The sequence below is a fragment of the Delphinapterus leucas genome, chromosome 4 (genome assembly GCF_059928025.1).
Source record: "Delphinapterus leucas isolate spDelLeu-1000000601 "Yukka" chromosome 4, BTC_Dleu_Yukka2, whole genome shotgun sequence".
Taxonomy (NCBI): domain Eukaryota; kingdom Metazoa; phylum Chordata; class Mammalia; order Artiodactyla; family Monodontidae; genus Delphinapterus; species Delphinapterus leucas.
Genome location: NC_143132.1, coordinates 2,583,182 through 2,601,635, shown reverse-complemented (window position 1 = coordinate 2,601,635; position 18,454 = coordinate 2,583,182). Strand labels below are relative to the sequence as shown.

At 42.6% G+C, this 18,454-nt stretch overlaps 1 protein-coding gene across 3 annotated transcripts in view; it reads right to left on the bottom strand.

The window, feature by feature from the left end:
* Positions 1–287: 287 nt before the first annotated feature.
* HSF2BP (heat shock transcription factor 2 binding protein) overlaps positions 288–18,454 on the bottom strand; it is an 83,626-nt gene continuing 65,459 nt past the window's right edge. For all 3 annotated transcript variants that reach the window (XM_022596806.2, XM_022596808.3, XM_022596809.3), the window contains one exon: positions 288–2,269. In XM_022596806.2, the coding sequence (XP_022452514.2) occupies positions 2,061–2,269 (209 nt within the window). In that variant the 3' untranslated portion in view covers positions 288–2,060. The remainder of the gene's footprint in view (positions 2,270–18,454) is intronic.

Here is an 18,454-nt window from a genome sequence, read left to right as displayed (position 1 = left end):
GCTTTAGATGCAAAAAAAGCGAAGAACCCATTTTCCCCTTGACCTTCATAAGAAGAGCAAAAATATTAGAAAGGCTAGCCACTCCTTAAAATTGGCCTTAAGTACTTTTCCTGTGATATACATTCAAAACATGTATTTGACATATGTTTCTTTTTTTTCATATCTTTATTGGAGTATAATTGCTTTACAATGGTGTGTTAGTTTCTGCTGTATAACCAAGTGAATCACTATACATATACATTTATCACCATTTCTCTTCCCTCTTGTGTCTCCCTCCCACCCTCCTTATCCCACCCCTCTGGCACCGAGCTGATCTCCCTGTGCTATGCGGCCGCTTCCCACTAGCTATCTATTTTACATTTGGTAGTGTTTATATGTCAATGCTACTCTCTCACTTCGTCCCAGCTTACCCTTCCCCTTCCCTATGTCCTCAAGTCCATTTTCTACATCTGCATCTTTGTTCCTGTCCTGCCCCTAGCTTCTTCAGAACCATTTTTTTTAGATTCCACATAGATGACATGTTTCTTGCTTAAGGAGTTTTCATAAGAACTCTTGCTATCCTTAGCACTTTAAAATTAGGAGGAAGAAAAACGTATCCTTCTTAATCACATCCATCTACTAATTACCTAAACTATGCAACATTCATGGGTTTGGCCCGGTTTCATTTTTCTCTATAAGCCACTGATCCCATCTTTGGCAGGAAAAAGACCCTGCATTTCTAGAGGCAGCACAACTAATTATACTAGTTTATCTCCTGTTACCTTATCAAACAAATAACCAAAATGAAAATGATACTATGCTAGAAAAGAACAAAAACACAACATTCTCAATTTTATTTGCCAATCAACAGGACCTACAGAGCCACACAGCACAGATGGACCAATTTCTGCCTCCGTGAATTTTAAACTGCCTTTTACAACATTTCTCTGGTTCTGATGAGCCAGGTTCCACAATATGTCGGCTCGTGAAATTCAAGCAACTGTGCCTTCCTGTAAGCGCCTTCATTCAGCCTTAGCCATAAACTGCACATTGCCTACAAAAGAAACATGAAGTTATTCCAAACTGCCACGCAAGCAGAAACAGCATACAAATGTGTATGGGACGCCTGCAAGTGTTTTTGCTCCTACAGGATGCCCAGAGACCACTGGCCTGCAGCGTCATCCTGAGGCACTGCTATGCCTCCAGGGGTGCCAGAGAGGGAACCGCACTCACACGTTGTGGCACCTGTGAGAAATGGAGCACATCCTCCTCTGTTCTCTGCGGTTGAGAAGGACACATGATGAGGGGACCTGGTACACATACGCGTGCACATTGTTTAAAGAACTCCAAGCAGCTGCACGTGCTCTAATCTAGGAGGCCCTCGTCATGATACTGTTATAGAAAAACTGGACTCCTGAGCTTACAGCCAAAGGACCCGGAACAACGTAAGGAGAGATTTTTCCACCAACCACGCGTATTCATTGTAATATATACCTTCCTAACATCAAGTTTATAATACTTCAGAAAACAATAATTGTAGCACACCAATGATTCTTCTGACTTTCTTTACTCAAAAATAAAAGAGGCACAAAAATATAGAACTAAAATGTCCAGTATCATCTGAAATAGCAGGTTCACCAAAAGATTTAAAGGTAAACTTGAACTGGGGGGTGGGGAATTAATTATAATTATTAGAGAGCCGAATGAACTGTTTTTCAAGAAAGGTATCTCAGGAAAACGCTGACCAACGGGGTAGGCGGTTATTCAACCTTCCGCTTTTAGGGGGAACCGACAGGTCTCAGGGTCTCCTGGGCAGCAGGAGCCACTGTGAGAAGGCCCTCTTCCGGATGCAGCTGACGTGGGTCTTCACGGAAGAATAGACCCTTTCTCAGGCTCACCTCCGGCAAGATTAACCCACCACCCACAAGCACGTTCACTTCCAGGAGCAAGTCAGGTGGGCACATCTCAGGACACAGCCGTCTCTAGGCATCACATTTGCTATCTGTAACACATGGCACACGGCTGGTGGCTTTAGAAGACAAAGTGGGGACCCAGGGAGAGGATGCCGGCGCTGAGCACCCCTACGCATCACGCTCCAGAGTGCGCAGGTCCTCCAGGAGCTCCTGGGCCACGGCCTGCAGGTGAGGGTTGCGGCTCTTGGCCATGGCCAGGATGCGCTGCAGGGGCAGGGAGCTGCGGATCTCCGAGGCCGTCCTGGAGAAGACTTCTGGCTCCAGCACCACAGACTGGACAAGGCGCAGCACGTGAAGACACACCTCTGTGTCCGGGTCTAGGGGGAAAGAGGTAACACTTCTGGTTAGAACAAAACCTTCTACAGGGACCTTGGGACAGAATCCACCCCTCAGGGGCTCTTGGCCTCTCTGAATGATGGATGTGACAGTTTAGTAAACTATGAGCTGACCCCAAACAGTGTCACTTCCTGATGTAAAAGCTTAGCTCATAAGAGGAGCATGACAATGGCATCCTCTAGTAACATCCCACCTTCAAATATCACAGTCACGTAACTTTAAAATGCTGAACTAAAAATATGAGGGCTTTTCATGTAGTTTTCTGTAATTCTGCCCAGTTATAAGATTGCTTTAAGAAGTATTACTTCCTTTTCACTCCAAGTGCAGCAAAGCCCTGAGAGACCACATACAGATATGGCATCTCTTCAGGCCACTGAGTTCCGCAAAGTCACAGCTGCAACACTCAAAGTGAGTTCCGTTTTCCCGTGTGAATGCTCTCTGGAGTTACAGAACCTGGCAGCCCTGCATATACTGTAGCAACCACTAAAAAGCAGCTGGACTGAAACAACAGCCCAACACAAGTTATAACCTTTAACCACCAGGGATCCAATTCTCCTCACCACGTCTCTCTACTGGGAGCCTTTAACATGCTCCTGATTCTTGATTAGATATTGTCATTGGAACCAGACTCAAAATCAGCACCTCCTTGTTAGCACTACACTTTAAAAACCTTTTCAGAAGTAAGTGGGCTGAGAGAGTAGACTGAGCAAACCCTCAGTGGGAACTGCCACAGCACCAAGGCCCCCAGAGCCCTTCCCCACTGAACGAGAGCTACCAGGGCTCAGTGAAGACTGCTGTGTTGGGAAGCGGAAAAAAAACCCTGTCCTACCCTGGGCTCAGACCGTTGAAGTGCTCCTATTCGGGGGAAGGGGAAGGAAACTTGCTCTGGCACAAAAACTGCCAAAGACACAGGCAGAGCGGCTGCCACAGGGAGGAGGACAGGATCATGGGGAAGGCACCACTCAGAGGCAGGTGGATGGGAGCCGAACCAAAACAACAGAGAACTCCCCTGCGTCCTCCAGCGGCCCAGCGAAAGCAGTCTACGGCAGCAGCGGGAGGGGCAAGAGGATGGAAGGAGACCCCTCCTGAGGCACAGACCCAAAGGGAAGGCCCGCAGCTGGGGGTGGAGACTGACAAAGGACTGGCAACTCAGTCCTCACCCGCAGCACAAGGAAGGAGAAGACTGGAAACCAGCGGCACAGAGGTCACCACAGTGACAAAACCCACACCAGCCCAACGCCCACACCGACAGCCCCGCAGAACAGGAGGTGTAAACACCCTCTGTGTACTTCATTCTCTCCTGCAGAGGTTGGTGCACTGTGGCCCAAGGGCCAAATCCAGCCCAGGACCTGTTTCTGCACAGGCTGTGAGCTAAGGTTGGTTCTTACATTTTAAAGAGTTACCTTAAAAGAAAACAAAACAGAAGAATAATATGCAACAGAAACCACACATGACGCTCAAAGCTCAAAGTATTTAATAGCTAGCTCATTACAGAAAAAGTTTGCTGACCTCTGCTCTACTGCCCTCCACACAATGCCCAACACTCAATCAGAAATTACAATGACAAAGCAAGGGAAACAAAACCCCACTGCAGTAATAAAGTAATCAGCAGAGCCAGACTCAGAGATAACCCAGATTTAGAAACAATTAGAAAAGGAATCTGAAATAAATATGATTAATAGATGGGAAAGCACTTTTTTAGGGTTCTTGCAGTATACCTGAAGCAGTACAATATTATTTAAAGATTTTTAATGTTTCAATTGAAAATCTTCAACTAACTGTGATTAATTAATATAATTAATTAATCACAGTTAATTAAATATTGTATTGTAAACCCTAGGGAAAATACTAAAAAGAGTTTTTAAAATGTAAATGATAAGCCAACAGTGCAGATAAAAAAGAATATTAAATAATCCAACAGCGGATAAAAAAGAGGAAAAAAGAAACAACTAGAAATATTTCTGTATTTCTATATACATTAGATGAAAACTGTATAAACACACTGATTAAAAGACAGAGAATGCACAAAACATCAAGACCCAATTATACATTGTCTACAAGACACCCAAGATAAATATAAAGACACAGGTTAAAAATAAAAGAATAAAATCATGCCATGCAAACACTAATTAAAAGAAGTCTGCAGAGCCTATATTATTATCAGACAAGGTGGACTTCAGAACAAAAAATATTACCATGGATAAGGAGGGATTATAATTGTATAATTATAATTATAATTGTATAATTATAAAGAAGTTAATGCATCAAAAAGACATGACAGTCTTAATTAGGTATGTACCTAACAACAGAGTTTCAAGAGAAACAAAGCACAATATGCTAGAAATCCAAGTGCAAATAAATTCACAATCAGAGGTTGGAAACTTTAATACTTTTATTTCCATTACTGATTTTAAAAAAGAAAGAAAATCAGTGAAGATACAAAATCCCTGAACAACACTATCAACCAGCTTGACCAAACATACATTCAAAAGGATTCAAAGTACGTCCTGTGATCACAAGGAATTAAGTTAGAAATAACAGTAATATATAATAACAGAAAATAACAGAAATACAAAATAAATAACAGAAAAATATGTGAAAAAATCTCCAAATATTTGGAAATAAAACAACATACTTCTAAATAATGTATGGATCAAGAAGGAAGTCATAAGGAAAACTAGGAAATACTTTGAACGAAATGAAAATGAAAACACAGTATCATAATTTATAGATGCAGTTAAATCATCGCTTATCAGGGGAAATTATAGCACTGAATGCTCATATTGGAAAAGAACAAAGGTCTCAAATTAGTTACCTTAGCTTTCATCTATTAAAAAAAAAGAAAAAATCAAACCCAAAACATGCCAAAGGAAGGTAATAGTAAAGAGCAGAAATCAATACAAATGAGGACAAATAAAAAACAACTGGGGAGAAAACAGTAAACCCAAAAGGTGACCCTGTTAAAAAAAATCTATAAAATTGATACAACTCTAGCCAGGCTACACAAGGAAAGGGGGAAGGAAGAAAGGACAGACACAGATTACAAATTTGGGGAATGAAAGAGGAGAAATCACTATAGAACCTACAGATATTAAAGGAATAATATAAGGGAATATTATGAAGAAAGTTGTGCCCATAAATTTTGCAACTTGGATGGAATGGACAAACTGCTTGGAAGACATAAACTACTAAGATTCGTTCAAAAAAAGAATCTCTGGAGCAGGGGACATTAGGCACAATTGAAGATGGAGGTTCTGTCTGGAAAACACATTGGATTAAGCTAAAACATACCCACAAATTCTAAGATGCTCCTTCTTCCCCTTCTCCGTTCCTAGAGTTGGATGAGTCTTCTCTGGGCAATCTGAGCAACCCAAGAGGAAACATCTAAAGATACTGACCTGTGGGTTCCCAGTGAATGGCTGAGCCAGCTCACACTACAGTGAAGTTCACAAGCCCCACTCACATGCTCAGGGCTTCCAATCGGCATTATAAATCCCACCCTTAAACACAAGCGCAGAACGATGCATTACCAGACACCTGAGAAGAAGATAATTATCATTTTCAACAAAAACAAAAGGAGGACAAAAGAAAGACTATGCAATGAGAAGAAAACTTTTTTTTAACTTTATTAATCTCCTCCTCAAGGAGATTTTTTAAAACGTTGTATTATCCATTAAGCAAGAATGGGATGCTAGTTTTTTAATTCAAAAAAAAAAAAAGGCAGCTGGAAATTAAGTGCACGATAGTAGAGATGAAGACTTCAATAGGCAGTATGGAAAATAAAGTAGAGGAAATCTCTCTAAAGCGGTACGAAAGACAAAGGGATGCAAACACTTCCAAAAAAACTGAGGAGGAGGGAATGCCTCCTAACTGATTTTATGAAGCCTATATTACCCTGATACCAAAACCAGGCAAGGACAACACAAAAAAGAAAACTGCAAGCCAATATTCTCTGATAAACACAGATGCAAAAATCCTCTATAAAATATTAACAAACTAAATACAAAAAATACATTAAAAGGATCATACACCACAGTCAAGTGGGATTTATTCCAGGGATGCAAGAATGGTGCAACATCTGCAAATCAATCAATGTGTGACATGACGTTAATAAAATGAAAGGTACAAATCATATGATCATTTCAGTAGATGCAGAAAAAGCACTTGACAAGATTCAACATTAACTTATGATAATAACTCTCAATAAAATGGGTAGAGAAGGAGCATAACTCAACATAACAAAGGCCTATGACAAACCCATAGCTAACATCATACTCATTGGTGAAAAACCGAAAGCTATCCCTCTCTAAGATCAGGAAAAAGACAAGGATGCCCACTCTCACCACTCTTATTCAACATACTATTGGAAGTCCTAGCCAGAGCAATTAGGCAAGTAAAAGAAAATAAAAGGCATCCAGTTTGCAAAGGAAGAAATAAAACTGTCACTGTTTGCAGAAAAATGATTTTACATAGAGAAAACCCTAAAGATTCCACACACACACACAAAAAAAAAACTGTTAGAAATAATAAACAAATATAGTAAAGTTCCAGGGTATAAAATCAATATTAAAAGATCTGTTGGGTGTCTTTACACTAAGAACAAACTATCAGAAAGAAAAATTAAGAAAACAATCCCATCTGCAATTGCAACAAAAAGAATAAAATACCTAGAAATAAATTTAACCAAGGAGATGAAAGACCTGTCCATTGAAAACTATAAGACACTGTTGAAAGAAACTGAAGAAGACACAAAGAAGTGGAAAGATACCCCATGCTCATGTATTGGAATGTTATACATTGTTAAAATGTCCATATTACCTAAAGCAATTCCTATTAAAATTCCAATGACATTTTTCACATTAATAGAACAAACAATCCTAAAACTTATATGGAAACACAAAAGACCCTGAAAAGCTAAAGCAATCCTGAGAAAAAGAAAAAAGCTGGAGGTATCACATTCCCTGATTTCAAATTATGCTACAAAGCTATAGTAATCACAACAGTATGGTTTGGGCAGAAAATCAATGGATAGATAGATCAATGGAACAGAATTGAGAGCCCAGAAATAAACCCACACATAATATGGAAAATTAAGTTACAACAAAGGAGCAAAAAACATAAAATGGAGAAAGGATAGCCTCTTCAATAAGTAGCGTTAGGAAAATTGGACAGCCATATGCAAAAGAATGAAACTAGACCACTATCTCACACAACACACAACAATCAATTCAAAATGGCTTAAAGATTTGAATGTAAGACCTCAAACCACAAAACTCCTAGAAAAAAAAAACACAGTACATTCTTTGACATTGGCCTTAGCAATATCTTTCTGAATATGTCTCCTCAGGCAAAAGGAACAAAAGCTAAAATAAACAAATGGGACTACATCAAACTAAAAACTTATGCATAGCAAAGGAAACCATCAACAAAAAGAAAAGGCAACCAACCAAATGGAGAAGATATTTGCAAAGCATATATCTGATAAGTGGTTAATATCCAACATATATAAAGAACTCATACAACTGAATATAACACACATACTCACACACATAAAAACCTGATTTAAAAATAGGCAGAGGAGCTGAACAGACATTTTTCCAAAGAAGACATACAGATGGCCAATAGGCACATGAAAAGATGTTCAACATCACTAATTATTAGGGTAACGCAAATCAAAACCAAAATGAGATAGCACCTCGTGCCTGTTAGAATGGTTATTATCAAAAAGGCAAGAAGTAAGTGTTGGTGAGGATGTGGAGAAAAGTAACTCTCATGTACTGTTGGTGGGAATATAAACTGGTGCAGCCACTCTGGAAAACAGTATGGAGGTTCCTGAAAACATTAAGGATAGAACTACCAAATGACCCAGCTAGTCCACTCCTGGGTATTTATCCAAAGAATAGGAAAACACTAATTTGAAAAGATACCTGATCTCCTATGTTCATCACAGAATTATTTACATTAGCCAAGATATGGAAACCTAAGTGTCCATTGATGGATGAATGGATAAATAAGATGTGGGGTGTGTGTGTGTGTGTGTGTGTGTGTGTGTGTGTGTGTATATATATATAATATATATGTGTGTATATATAAATACACACACACACACACACAATGGAACACTACCCAACCATAAAAAAAGATGAAATCTTGCCATTTGAGACAATATAGATGGACCTTTAGGGTATTATGCTAAGTGAAATAAGTCAGACAAAGACAAATACTGTACAATTTCTCTCATATGTGCAATTTTTTAAATGAACAAACCAAGCCAAACAAAAACAAACACATAGGTACAGAGGACAGAGTAGTGGTTACCAGAGGGGAAGTGGGTGGGGAAGAGAAAAATGGGTAAAGAGGGTCAACTGTATGGTGACAGATGGAAACTAAACTTTCGGTGGTGGGCATGCTGTAATGTATGCAGAAGTCAAAATATAAATTTATACACATGAAACATATAATGTTATAAACCCATAAAAAATAAATAACTAAATCTCTTTTAGAGAAAAAAATTCCTATTGGCATTTTTTCCAGTGTTTGTCATTGTTTTAAAAAATTTAAAGAATTTTTTTAATTGAGGTATAGTTGATTTACAATATTAGTTTCAGGTGTACAACATAGTGATTCAAATTTTTATAGATTATGCTTCATTTAAAGTTATTATAAAATATTGGCTATATTCCCTGTGATGTAAAATATATCCTTGTAGCTTATTTATTTTATACATAGTAGTTTGTACCTTTTAATCCCTACGCCTATCTTGCCCCTAACCTGCCCCTCTCCCCACTAGCAACCACTATTCTTTTCTATGTATCTGTGAGTCTGTTTCTGTTTTGCTATATTCATTCATTCGTTGTATTTTTTAGACTCCACATATAAGTGATAAAACAGTTATCTGTCTTTCTCTGGCTGACTTACTTCACTAAGCATAATGCCCTCCAGGTCCATCCATGTTTTTGCAAATGGCAAAATTTCATTCCATTGTGTGTGTGTGTGTGTGTACATGTATATACATATACATATATATATATATATATATATATATATGCCACATCTTCGTTATCCATTCATCTGTTGATGGACACTTACGTTGCTTCCATATCTTGGCTACTGTAAATAATGATGATATGAACATTGGGATACATATATCTTTTTGAATTAGTATTTTTGTTCTCTTCAGGTATATACTCAGGAGTGGAATGGCTGGATCATGGGCTGGTTCTATTAGGTTGGCCCAAAAGTTCCCTCACTTGTTTGAACGAACTTTCTGGCCAACCCAATATCTTTAGCTTTGAGGCACCTCCATACTGTTTTCCACAGTGGCTGCACCAGTTTATATTCCCAGCAAGCATACAAGAATTCGCCTTTCTCCACATCCCCACCCACATCTGTTATTGGTGGTCTTTTTGATGACAGCTGTTCTGACAGGTGAGAGGTGACAGCTCACTGTGGTTTGGTCTGCACTTCTCTGATGATTAGCGATGCTGAGCATCTCTGCATGGGCCTATTGGCCACCTGTATGTCTTCTTTGGAAAAATGTCTATTCAAGTCTTCTGCCCATTTTTTAATTGGGTTCTTTGTGTTCTGATATTGAGTTGTATGAGCTGTTTATATATGTTGGATTTAATCCCTTATTAGTCATATCATTTGCAAATATTTTCTCCCATTCAATAGGTTGTCTTTTCATTTTGTCAACAGTTTCCTTTGCTGAGCAAAAGCTTTTAAGTTTAATTAGGTACCATTCGGGGTTTTTGTGCTTTTGTTTCCTTTGCCTTAGGAGACAGATCCAAAAAAATATTACTATTATTTATGTCAAAGAGAGTTCTGCCTATGTTTTCTTCAAGGGGTTTTATGGTTTCCAGGCTTACATTTAGGTTTTTAACCCATTTTGAGTTTATTTTTGTATATGGTATAAGAAAATATTCTAATTTCATTCTTTTACATGTAGCTGTCCAGTTTTCCCAGCACTACTTATTCAAGAGATTGTCTTTTCGCCATTGTATATTCTTGCTTCCTTTGTCATAGACAAATTGACCATAAGTGTGTGGCTTTACTTCTGGGTTCTCTATTCTGTTCCATTGATGTGTCTCTTTTTGTGCCAGTACCATACTGTTTTGATTACAGTAGATTCGTAATATAGTCTGAAGTCAGGGAGTATGATTCCTCCAGCTCCATTCTTCTTTCTCAAGATTGTTTTGGCTATTCAGGGTCTTTCTGTTTCCATACAAATTTTAAAGTTATTTGTTCTAGTTCTGTGACAAACGCCATCAGCAATTTTGATGGGGATTGCACTGAATCTGTAGCTTGCCTTGGGTAGTATGGAAATTTTAACGATATTAATTCTTCCAATCCATTAACATGGTATATCATTCCCAACTGTTTGTGTCGTCATCAATTTCTTTCATTAGTGTCTTACAGTTTTCAGTGTACTGGTCTTTTACCTCCTTCATTTTATTCCTAAGTATTTTATTCTTTTTGCTGTGATTGTAAATGAGATTGTTCCCTTAATTTCTCTTTCCTATAGTTCCTTGTATAGAAACGTAATAGATTTCTGTATATTAATTTCGTATCCTGCAACATTACCAAATTCATTGATGAGTTCTAGTAGTTTTTTGGTGGTGTCTTTTCTGTGTACATGCATCATGTACAGAGCAAACAGTGACAGTTTTACTTCTTCCTTTCCAATTTGGATTCCTTTTATTTCTTTTTCCTATCTGATTGCTGTGGCTGGCTAGGACTTCCCCAATCAGTATTTTTATTTGACATACTGGGGAAAAGTGTCAGCTTAACAATATAGAATCTTCTCAGCCAAAAAAGGATTTATCTTTCCATTTATTCAAGTTTGTTTATCTTCATCAATAGAATTTTCAATAAAAGATTAAAAAAAAATAAGCAAAGAGATGAACAATAGGAGAAAAAGAAGAGAGGCCCAACACCAAATATTAGATATTCCAAAAAGAGAAAACTGTGTCAACAGATAGGAGAAGATCACTCTATAATGACTCAGTAATTCAAAATAATTGTTTAAAGATTCCTAGAATCAAAAGATATGTTTCTAAACTGAAAGGTCCCTTTCAGTTTCCAGCAAAATTGATAAAAGTTACATCTAATACACCAGGCATATCAACATAAAATTTAAGTGCAGAAAATGAAACAAAGAGAAAATTCTACAAGCTTCTAGAGGGAAAACACACCATATACAAAGAATCAGGAATCAAAACTTCTCAACACTGGACATTAGAAGATAATGGAATGTTGCTTTCAAAATTCAGAAATAAAAAGTAATTCTAACCTGGAATTCTATACCTAGCCAAACTCTGACTATTATAGGTGAGGTAAAATAAAGACATTTCAGATATAAGATATCTTAGAAATTTTGTCTCCTCAATTATACTTCAAAAACAAACAAACTCATAGAAGAAGATCACATTTGTGGTTACCAGAGGCAGGGAGTACAGGAAGGGGGAATTGGATGAAGGTGGCCAAAAGAACAAATGTCCAGTTATAGGATAAATAAGTACTAGGGATATAATGTACAACATGATAAGTATAATTTATACTGCTGTATGCTATATATGGAAGTTAAGAGGGAAATTCTTAAGAGCTCTCATCGTAAGGAAAAAAAATTTTCTTTAATTTTGTATCTGTATGAGATGATGGATGTTCACTACACTTACTGTAATCATTTCATGATGGATGTAAGTCAAATCATTATGCTGTATACCTTAAACTCATACAGCGCTGTATGTCAACTACATCTTAATAAAACTGGAATAAAATTTTTTAATTAAAAAAATAAAATAAAATAGGGCTTCCCTGGTGGCGCAGTGGTTAAGAATCCGCCTGCTAATGCAGGGAACACAGGTTTGAGACCTGGTCTGGGAAGATCCCACATGCTGCGGAGCAACTAAGCCCGTGAGCCACAACTACTGAGCCTGCGCTCTAGAGCCCGCGAGCCACAACTATTGAGCCCACGTGCCACAATTACTGAAGCCTGTGCGCCTAGAGCCCGTGCTCCGCAACAAGAGAAGCCACTGCAACGAGAAGCCCACGCACCGCAACGAAGAGTAGCCCCTGCTCACCACAACTAGAGAAAGCCTGTGAACGGCAACGAAGACCCAACACAGCCTAAAATAAATAAATTTACAAAGAAAAAAAAACCCACAATAAAATAACCCCCGTCAGACTGGCTAAGGTGAAGAAGGCTGACAGTAGCAGGGGTGGTGAGAATGGAAAGGAGGCAGAAGGCTAACATGCTGTCGGTCAAATTTACACTGGGTACAACCATCTTGGAAAACAGTCCTGCACAAGCTATAGAGTTGAAGACACACTTCCATAGATCAAAACTTCCATTATTTTTTAAAAATATATGTATTTATTTTATTTATCTATTTTCCTTATTGTTTTGGCTGCGTCGGGTCTTAGCTGTGGCCTGCGGGACCTCTCTGTATGGCACACGGCCTCTTCTTTGCGGCACTCGGGCTTCTCTCTAGCTGTGGCGTGTGGGTTTTCTCTCTCTAGTTGTGGTGCATGGGCCCAGGGCACATGGGCTCTGTAGCTGTAGCATGCAGACTCCGGAGCATGTGGGCTCTGTAGTTTGTGGTACGCAGGCTCTCTCGTTGAGGCGTGCGAGCTCAGTAGTTGTGGCACGCGGGCTTAGGGGTCCCGTGGCACGTGGAATCTTAGTTCCCCAACCAGGGATCAAACCCGTGTCCCCTGCATTGGAAGGTGGATTCTTTACCACTGGACCACCAAGGAAGTCCTGAAACTTCAATTTTTTTAAACAGACACCCAACAGGAAAATACGCACGTTTACCATAGACAGGCACAAGAATTTCTGGTGCAGCATTATTTGTAAAACCCGCAAACCTGAAACAAGTCAAGTGTCCAATCCAAATGGTAAATGGATAAACTCATATAATGAAATATTATACAGCAGTGGTTCTCAACCAGGGTGGGGCACTTAGCCCTGCAGGGAACATGTTTGGTTGTCACAACTGGGGGCGGGGGTGCTACAGGCACCTGGTGGTGATACGGCAATGAACAGGCAACAGCACCAGGAACCTACAAACAAAACGTAAATGAGGACGTCGACACAAAACATGAGACTCCCCTGACGTCAGGTTCAGTGCAGGAGGGAGCAGCAGGGGTCAGGAGGGGCAAAGGGATCCCCGCGTGCTGGTGACTTCCCACTCCTCAGCCTGGTGGTTTTAATAAGTGCTCCTTGCAACAGTTCTCTCAGCTTGGCCTGTATGTCTTGTGTACTCTTCTCTAAATATGTTACACTTGTTAAACTTATTTTGATAAAGGAAGGAAGGGAAAGAGGAAGAAAGGGGAGAAGGCAAGGAGGGGGAGAGAAAGAAAAATAACAACTTGCCAAAGTCAATCCAGAGACGCTCTTCCCAGGCCCCCCAACTCCTGCGGTCCACCCCGCCTACCCACTCGGGCCCACACAGATGTCTCTCCTCCCTGGACCCCTGCTCTGCTGGAGTGCCACTGCCTGGCTCAGGTCCCAGCCTGACCACTTGCTCCCTGGGTGGCATTAGTAGTGACCTCACAGGGCCGGTGAGGGGATGGTATAGTGAAATGCATGTAACAGGCTCAGGATAAGGCCTGGCACGGAGCAAGCACTCAGAAGTGTCAGTTATCATCAAGCATCTCGTTGAGTACTCTGGACCATCTCAAATTAGTTCTTTTAAGTCTTGCCTTCTGTGACGGTCAATTCTATGTGTCAAATCGACTAGGCTAGGAGATGCCCAGAGCTGGCAAAACATTATTTCTGAGTGTGTCTGTAAGGGTTTCCTTGGAAGAAATCAGCGTTTGAATCCACAGACCAAGTAAAGAAGGTCACTCTCCCCAGTGTGGGTGGCATCGACAATTCACTGAAGGCCTGAATAGAACAAAAAGGCAGAGGAAGGGTGAATTCGCTCTGTCTGCTTGAGTGGGACGTCCATCTTCTCCTGCCCTTGGACACGGCGCTGCTGGTTCTTGGGCCTTTGCACTTGGGACTGAACTACAGCACTGGCTTTCCTCGTTCTCTGGCTTGCGGACAGCAGATCATGGGACTTCTCGGCCCCCATATAAATCTCCTCATATCTATTGATCTATCTATCCTACTGGTTCCATTGCTCTGGAGAACCCTAATACACGTTCCCTGCAAATTTCAAGTTCTTGAACGTGGGAGACAAGGCAGTAACCCTCAGAGAACCAGAGCCAGGGCTATGCGCACCCCGGATGCTCACTGGGAGTCTCTGCAGACCGGCTGACACTGCGCCTGACACCCGGCACGTGTGCTGTGCAAAGCCTGCTGGTCCGCAGAGATGCACCTGCACCACAACGAGTCCCATTGTATGCAAAGTGCATCCAGTTTCCCAGTCAGGCAGGAGAGCCGTGGTTCATACCCTGCAGAGGGGCCTCTGCTCCTGGGAGCATGGCCCAGACTGACTGTCTGTTAGACCCAAGTCTGACCGTGGGATTCTGAGAAGAAATAATGCCAAACATGCCTTCAAAATAAGCTACACGCCACGCAGCAGCTTAGCCAGCCAAGGAATGAAATACTTACTTGGTTTTCCTTTGTTGCTTGTAGGCCTTTTTTCCTTAAGTTAAAGAAATAGGTGCCTTGAATGTTAAACCATTAGGTACAAATATTAAACCATTAGGTACAAACATCTCTAAGGCCACCAGTGTCACCAACTAAAATCTAAGCAGGAGTAACTCAATTCGTGCCGTGTACACTATTTGTTCCAAGTGACAAGTGAGCATTTTAGAAACTCTTTTACTGTTTCACGTCCTCTATGAATCTTTCTGGCCGTCCCTGCACTGCCCCACCCCCCCAGCGTCAGCTGGTGACATCTCTCGGTGCTCACAGCACCACCAGCCCTCACCTAAATGCTTGATCCTTCACTGGATCAAGGAATAAATCCCATCAAAATTAAACAAAATCCAACTTCACAAATCAACCAAAACTTATTCTCTGATTCCCTAACCAGGAGATAGTTATTGAGCCTTAACGGTTAAGACAGATCAGATTCATGACATTTAATATCGCCACAGAAGCCTCATCCTGAAACAGCATTTGAGTCCCTTTAGCACTCTAACATAAACCAGCGAGCAAACACTTCTCCTCCTGGCGGGCATCTCAGCACCCTCCAGCTGCAGCACCCTCCTGCCGCCTGGCTCCACCCGCGCATGAGCTCTGAGAGCCCAGCACCTTGCCCTGTCTTCCCTCAGACAGCGGGTGAAAGACAAGCCTACACGCCTGGGGAGCCTGGGGAAATGAGCAGTCATCTGGATGAGCGAGCAGGGAAAAAGGGAGGGCGAGCGTGCTGTGGCTTGTTTGGAGTCAACTATAAAAAGAGAGCTTGATAAGACATGAATTTCAAGGTGACTACAAAAGGTTTGACCATAGAATCCTGTTAAATTACAAGAACAATTAAAATATAATTTGATTTTTAATTCCTCTCCACGAAAATCTAAGCTACTGAATGCAACAAAACCAAACAGAAGGAAACCGGTCCCTCCGTCAATACAGTTCAACATGGCAGGAGAGGCTGGGGGTCAGCAGCTGCCCACTCCCTGGCTCCAAGAGCTGGCTCTCCCTCCCAGACGGGGCATCTCCAGGGCACTTCAGAGCAAGGAGAGGAACCATTCTACCAAGTTCCAGAACTCTCACAACCCAGAGCCTGCTCTCCACCGAAGCAGTCAGCCGGGAGGGCTTCAGCTTCGTTCCAGAAATACCATCACTGTTCAGCAGGTTTCTGGAATGCCTCCTGGAATTGCCTTCAGAGCCAATCTGTGAGCCATTCCCAAACATCGGTGTCACCGCCTTAGACGCCGACGCCACGTCCGCATAAGGACTCTGACACCCGGGGTGTACTGAGTCAGGCCGCACTGACCTGGCTGCTCATCGTGAGCCCTGCTGAGGAGCTGCTGACGACCCAGCCTCAGGCTCCCCCCGAGCGCCCCCCAGCCGGGCCCTCTCCCCTCCTGGCCTGCAGGCTACCCCGACTGCAGCTCGGCTGCTCAGGGGCATGTGACACAGTCGCTCCGGGTTCACGGTCTTCAGGGACCTCGAGGACACCACGTCCTCCGGGTTCTCCCCCCTCGACCCGCTTCCGTCGTGCTCCCTCAGCGTCTCCTTTCCTTCCCCCTCCTCTTCCTCCTGCACTGAAGACGCTGGAGCGGCCCAGGCCCGTCCTCAGAGCCCTCTCACTCCCGGGATGACGCGGTCCACGGCTAGGGCCACATGTGCTTCCTACACCATGACGGCTCACAGAGTGGTCTCCAGCCCCAGCCTCTGCATGAACTCGACTCAGAAACCCAACCGTGCACTTCGCACCCCCCTTTGAAGGTCAAACAGGCATCTCGAATTTCACACGCACCAAACTACTGGTTCCTCCCCAAGTCCTCCTAATAGCACCACCAGGGACCGAGCTACTCAGCCCCAAACTCAAGCATCACCCCAGCCTGCCCTCCCTCATATCCCCCTCCCCCCCAAATGGACCCTGAATCCACGCACGTCAATCACCGTCGCCGCTGCTGCTACCCGCAGCCGCCACACCTCCCACCCACACCCTGAACCGGCCCCCCAGCCCCCCGGCCCCGGCCACGGCAGCCAGATGGAGCCCCGTGACCACCCCTCAGACCAGGGCTGCCCTGCTCTACCTTCACAGCCCACTCCAGGCCCCAGGGGACCCGGCCCGACGGGCTCCCTGACCTCCTTCCTGACACTCCCCTGCACCTCTCCACCACACCGCCGCTTCACCCCTATATTCTCACGGCCACGGCCACCGCAGGGCCTTCCCACTGCCCCTCCGCGGCCCGGGCCGCTCTGTTCACAGAACTCTGATGGCTTGTTCCCCACTTCACTCAGGTCTGCACTCACACGCCCACAGAGCAGCCCCACCTTGTGCCTCGAGGCCCTCACACCACCCCATCCTTCTCTGTATTACACGATCTCCGCCATTCTGCCGGTTGTCAAGTCTTTCACCTGAATGTAAGTTCCACAAGGGAAGAGCTCCGTCTTGTTCACTTCTGAACGTCCAGGTCCTAGGGCAGGCTCGGCGCTCGAGGAACACCTGTAAACTACGAGCTTCCCGGGTGCTCCAAGCTTCAGTGCACCCTGCCCGCGGCGCCAGCCGCCAGAGGGGCAGGAAACGCCCCCAGCTCAGCGGCAGAGTCTGCAGAGGGGATGCCAAGCCCCAGCAGTGTACTTTGTGGGAGACAAAAGAAATACATCCTCTAGTCTCTATTCTCTCAACTACTCTGGGATTTTTTTCAATAAAATAGTTCCAGGCTATTAACAAGCAATAGATTAAGAAAGTACGAATATAAGTCTGTTTGTAATATCCACCATGAGACCCTAAAGAAGGAATGATCAGTCTTGGGGGTGGGACGTCTGGAAAGGCTCCCTAGAGAGCGGTTTCTAGTTGGATTTTAAAGATCTGGGAACGTAATGTGTCTAATCATTTATCACATTTCTAATTTTTTCTCTCCAAAATCATGTTATAACTTCAACCTTTACCAATTAAAACTCCCTCCAAATGGATGTGAGCATCTTGGCTTCTTCCATCAGCTCATCTGTTTCTGGATCACACTCCAACACAGATTCCTCATTTCCTTCTTTCCAAAATCACTTCTCAACTTTCTCGACACAATACTTTAGACAACAGATCACACACAGAGGGAAGTGGAAAAAGGGTTACTTAGCCCAGCTAGGAATTTGCTCCTTTTCTAAAATATACTTGCATGGCAGATGGGTCAACTCTGACACATATGCAGAGCCTGAATCACAACCAAATGAGTCCCACTTCAACACATGTCAAAATACATGAAAATAAGCAGACGTTAGTAACCATAACAGCAATACCACTGGAAAACAGACTTCTCAAAATGGTATATAATCCATTAGATGGAGGCCACACACAGTTTTCACATTTCAAGTTAAATGTAGGTTTAAATCATAAAGCCAGCATAGCCCAGGAGAAAACACACAAGCTCAGGGTTTGGAGTCAGAGGGCCAGGATATGAACACCAAATATGGTACCTTCCTAACTGCCCAGCCTTGGCAAGTAAGGATTTCACATTCTCTGAGCCTTGGTTTCCTGGTCAGTAAATCAGGACACACACCACATCAAAGGGTTTGAGAGAACGCACTAGAGAACGCA